General features: G+C 37.5%; 1 protein-coding gene across 1 annotated transcript in view; it reads right to left on the bottom strand.

Annotated features, from left to right (window-relative positions):
* Nucleotides 1-470: 470 nt before the first annotated feature.
* The window catches only part of LOC119324584 (zinc finger CCCH domain-containing protein 4-like), a 26,019-nt gene continuing 24,229 nt past the window's right edge, over nt 471-2,260 (bottom strand). The window contains exons 13-14 of the mRNA XM_037598364.1: nt 1,221-1,724; nt 471-990 (exon numbers count right to left, since the gene is read on the bottom strand). Coding sequence (XP_037454261.1) covers nt 781-990; nt 1,221-1,724 — 714 coding nt within the window. The 3' untranslated portion in view covers nt 471-780. The remainder of the gene's footprint in view (nt 991-1,220; nt 1,725-2,260) is intronic.

Here is a 2,260-nt window from a genome sequence, read left to right as displayed (position 1 = left end):
AAATAGTTTATTCATTCGTAAAATGTTTGTTGACTCAAAAAAATTATCATGCATTTAAAAAATGTTCGTTAAATCAAGAAAATTTTCGTTAAATCAAAAAAAATGTTTTTGAATTTCAAAAATGGTTCCACCAATTTACAAAAGAATGTTTGTCAATTCTAGAAATGTTCGCCGATTCAAGAATAATGTTTTAAAAAATGTTCACAATTTTAGAAAAATGTTTGCAAATAGTATAAACTGTTCATGAATTTTAAAAAAAAATCTTGATTTTAGAAAATACTCAAAATTTTGTAAAAGCGTTGACTGATTTAAAAATGTTCATGATTTCAAATATGTGCACGAGTTTAAAAAATGTTCATGATTTCACGAAATTGAAAATGATAATGTATTTCAGGGATGCAACAAAATGTTATCATGGCTATTGTAGATTATGAGAAAAAAAATCTCCCATTGCAACGCAAGTTATCACATAGAGTGGGATTCCAAAAAGGAAAACACGAGGGATTCCATGCCTTCGGAGGCACTTCCAGATGAACATATAACACCTTTGAAGGCACTTCCATGCCAACTGGACGTCTAACAAAAATTAGAGCAGCAACGACATTAAAATCCAAGTTAGCCGTCGCAGCGCAACAGTGCCTACCGTATCCATCGTAGCCACTAGCCAGTGTGCCATAATACTTCTGTACAAGCTGACGTGGCAAAAGAACTACTTACTTCCAGCTTGCAAAACGATTTGACCTAGGAGTAGCTATTAACAAGCGTATGACCTAGACTGGCCTAACTAGTCTCTGCAGAGGACTTGGCGCTCAATTCTCTTGTGTCGCAAAATCGCCGTGGGGATGGAGGATGCATGTTGAAAACGTAAGCAACTGGTCCTGCTACTCGCCCATCTTGTTGACGGATGCAGGGAAACCATCCAAGAGGCACTCCATTTAATAGGAATGATTCACCCAGAAAGAAGAAACATTCTCTTGCCATTTTTTCCACCTATAAAAACAGCAGCCAATGTCTTTCATTTTTGGCAGTGGACTGATACATAATGTTGCTTGTTGACTAAGCTGAGATTCGGAAGGTAATTCTCAAATGTTAAAACAGGCCAGAGGTACCAGCAAATAAATAAATAAACTATACCATGAGTCATGCACACCAAGATTATTTTACTGTCATGTGTGTGAATCAAACTTCGGATTTGTGATAGAACTTAACAAATGGCGTACCTGTATCTTAACAAATTTTGTGTTATTCATGATCACGATGACCTGCAAACCAGATAATGTTTCTAGCAAGATCTTGATGGCAATATACTCAAAGAACTTCTGCAATAGTTGGTGGTTGATTGCTTCACCAGAACCATAATCATCTAACAAAATAATTCGCTGTAATTTCGTCCAAGGAACTGGTAGCTCATGTTCACCTCCAATAGTTAGATGAGAAGGATCAGCGACATTCAGGACTATGCTGAGGTTGTTTGCAACTGAATTATGCTCAGCCGGATGCAGATCAGGTGTGCGGGCAACTATCTTACGAAGTTCACGAGAAAACTTCAGATTTTTGTCATTCACGGCAAGAATGTGACCATTTTCACCTCCCGTCAGCAACTTTGTCCAACCTATGTCAGCACGCCAGGGTAGTTCTTCTGGGTTTATTTTAGATGCAACTGATGAAGAGATCAAAGAGTCACAATCATGTGGAAATGAACAAGAGCTGCCCTTTATACAACCCTGATCAAAGGAACAACATGTCAGAAGAAAGAAGTTTAATTCATACCCATCGAGTTGTCAAAATACCAAGTTAACATAAACCTGCAGTTTTTTTTAACATATACTCCCTCCGTCCCGTCCCAAGATAAGTGTCTCAACTTTGGTACAACTTCGTACAGATGTTAGTACAAAGTTGAGACACTTATTTTTGGACGGAGGGAGTACATGCAGTTAGGTACATACAATTTTAACTAAATGCATGTTGGCATAGTATCACTGTTGTCAATGTCATTTGACCTGTCACCACCACTTTATTCATAGTTTCATCAATGTGTTACATTTTATTAATTCATAGGGTAATATGACATTACAGAATATGTCAAGTCCTTCGCTGAGGCAGGGAAAAGTGTTATCAAGTAGTTGCAGTAGAATCTTGAGGATCTTTGGAGTTCAGTTGGTCTGCATCCGGCTGGTTATAACATGATGAATAGGGCAATCCTTTAATTAAAATATCTTAACACCTATGTTTTTAAGGCGGTAAGGCGATCTAAGGCGCT

The sequence above is a fragment of the Triticum dicoccoides genome, chromosome 1B (genome assembly GCF_002162155.2).
Source record: "Triticum dicoccoides isolate Atlit2015 ecotype Zavitan chromosome 1B, WEW_v2.0, whole genome shotgun sequence".
Classification (NCBI taxonomy): Eukaryota; Viridiplantae; Streptophyta; class Magnoliopsida; order Poales; family Poaceae; genus Triticum; species Triticum dicoccoides.
Note: the sequence above shows the minus strand (reverse complement) of the source record. Positions and strands in the feature narration are given on the sequence as shown.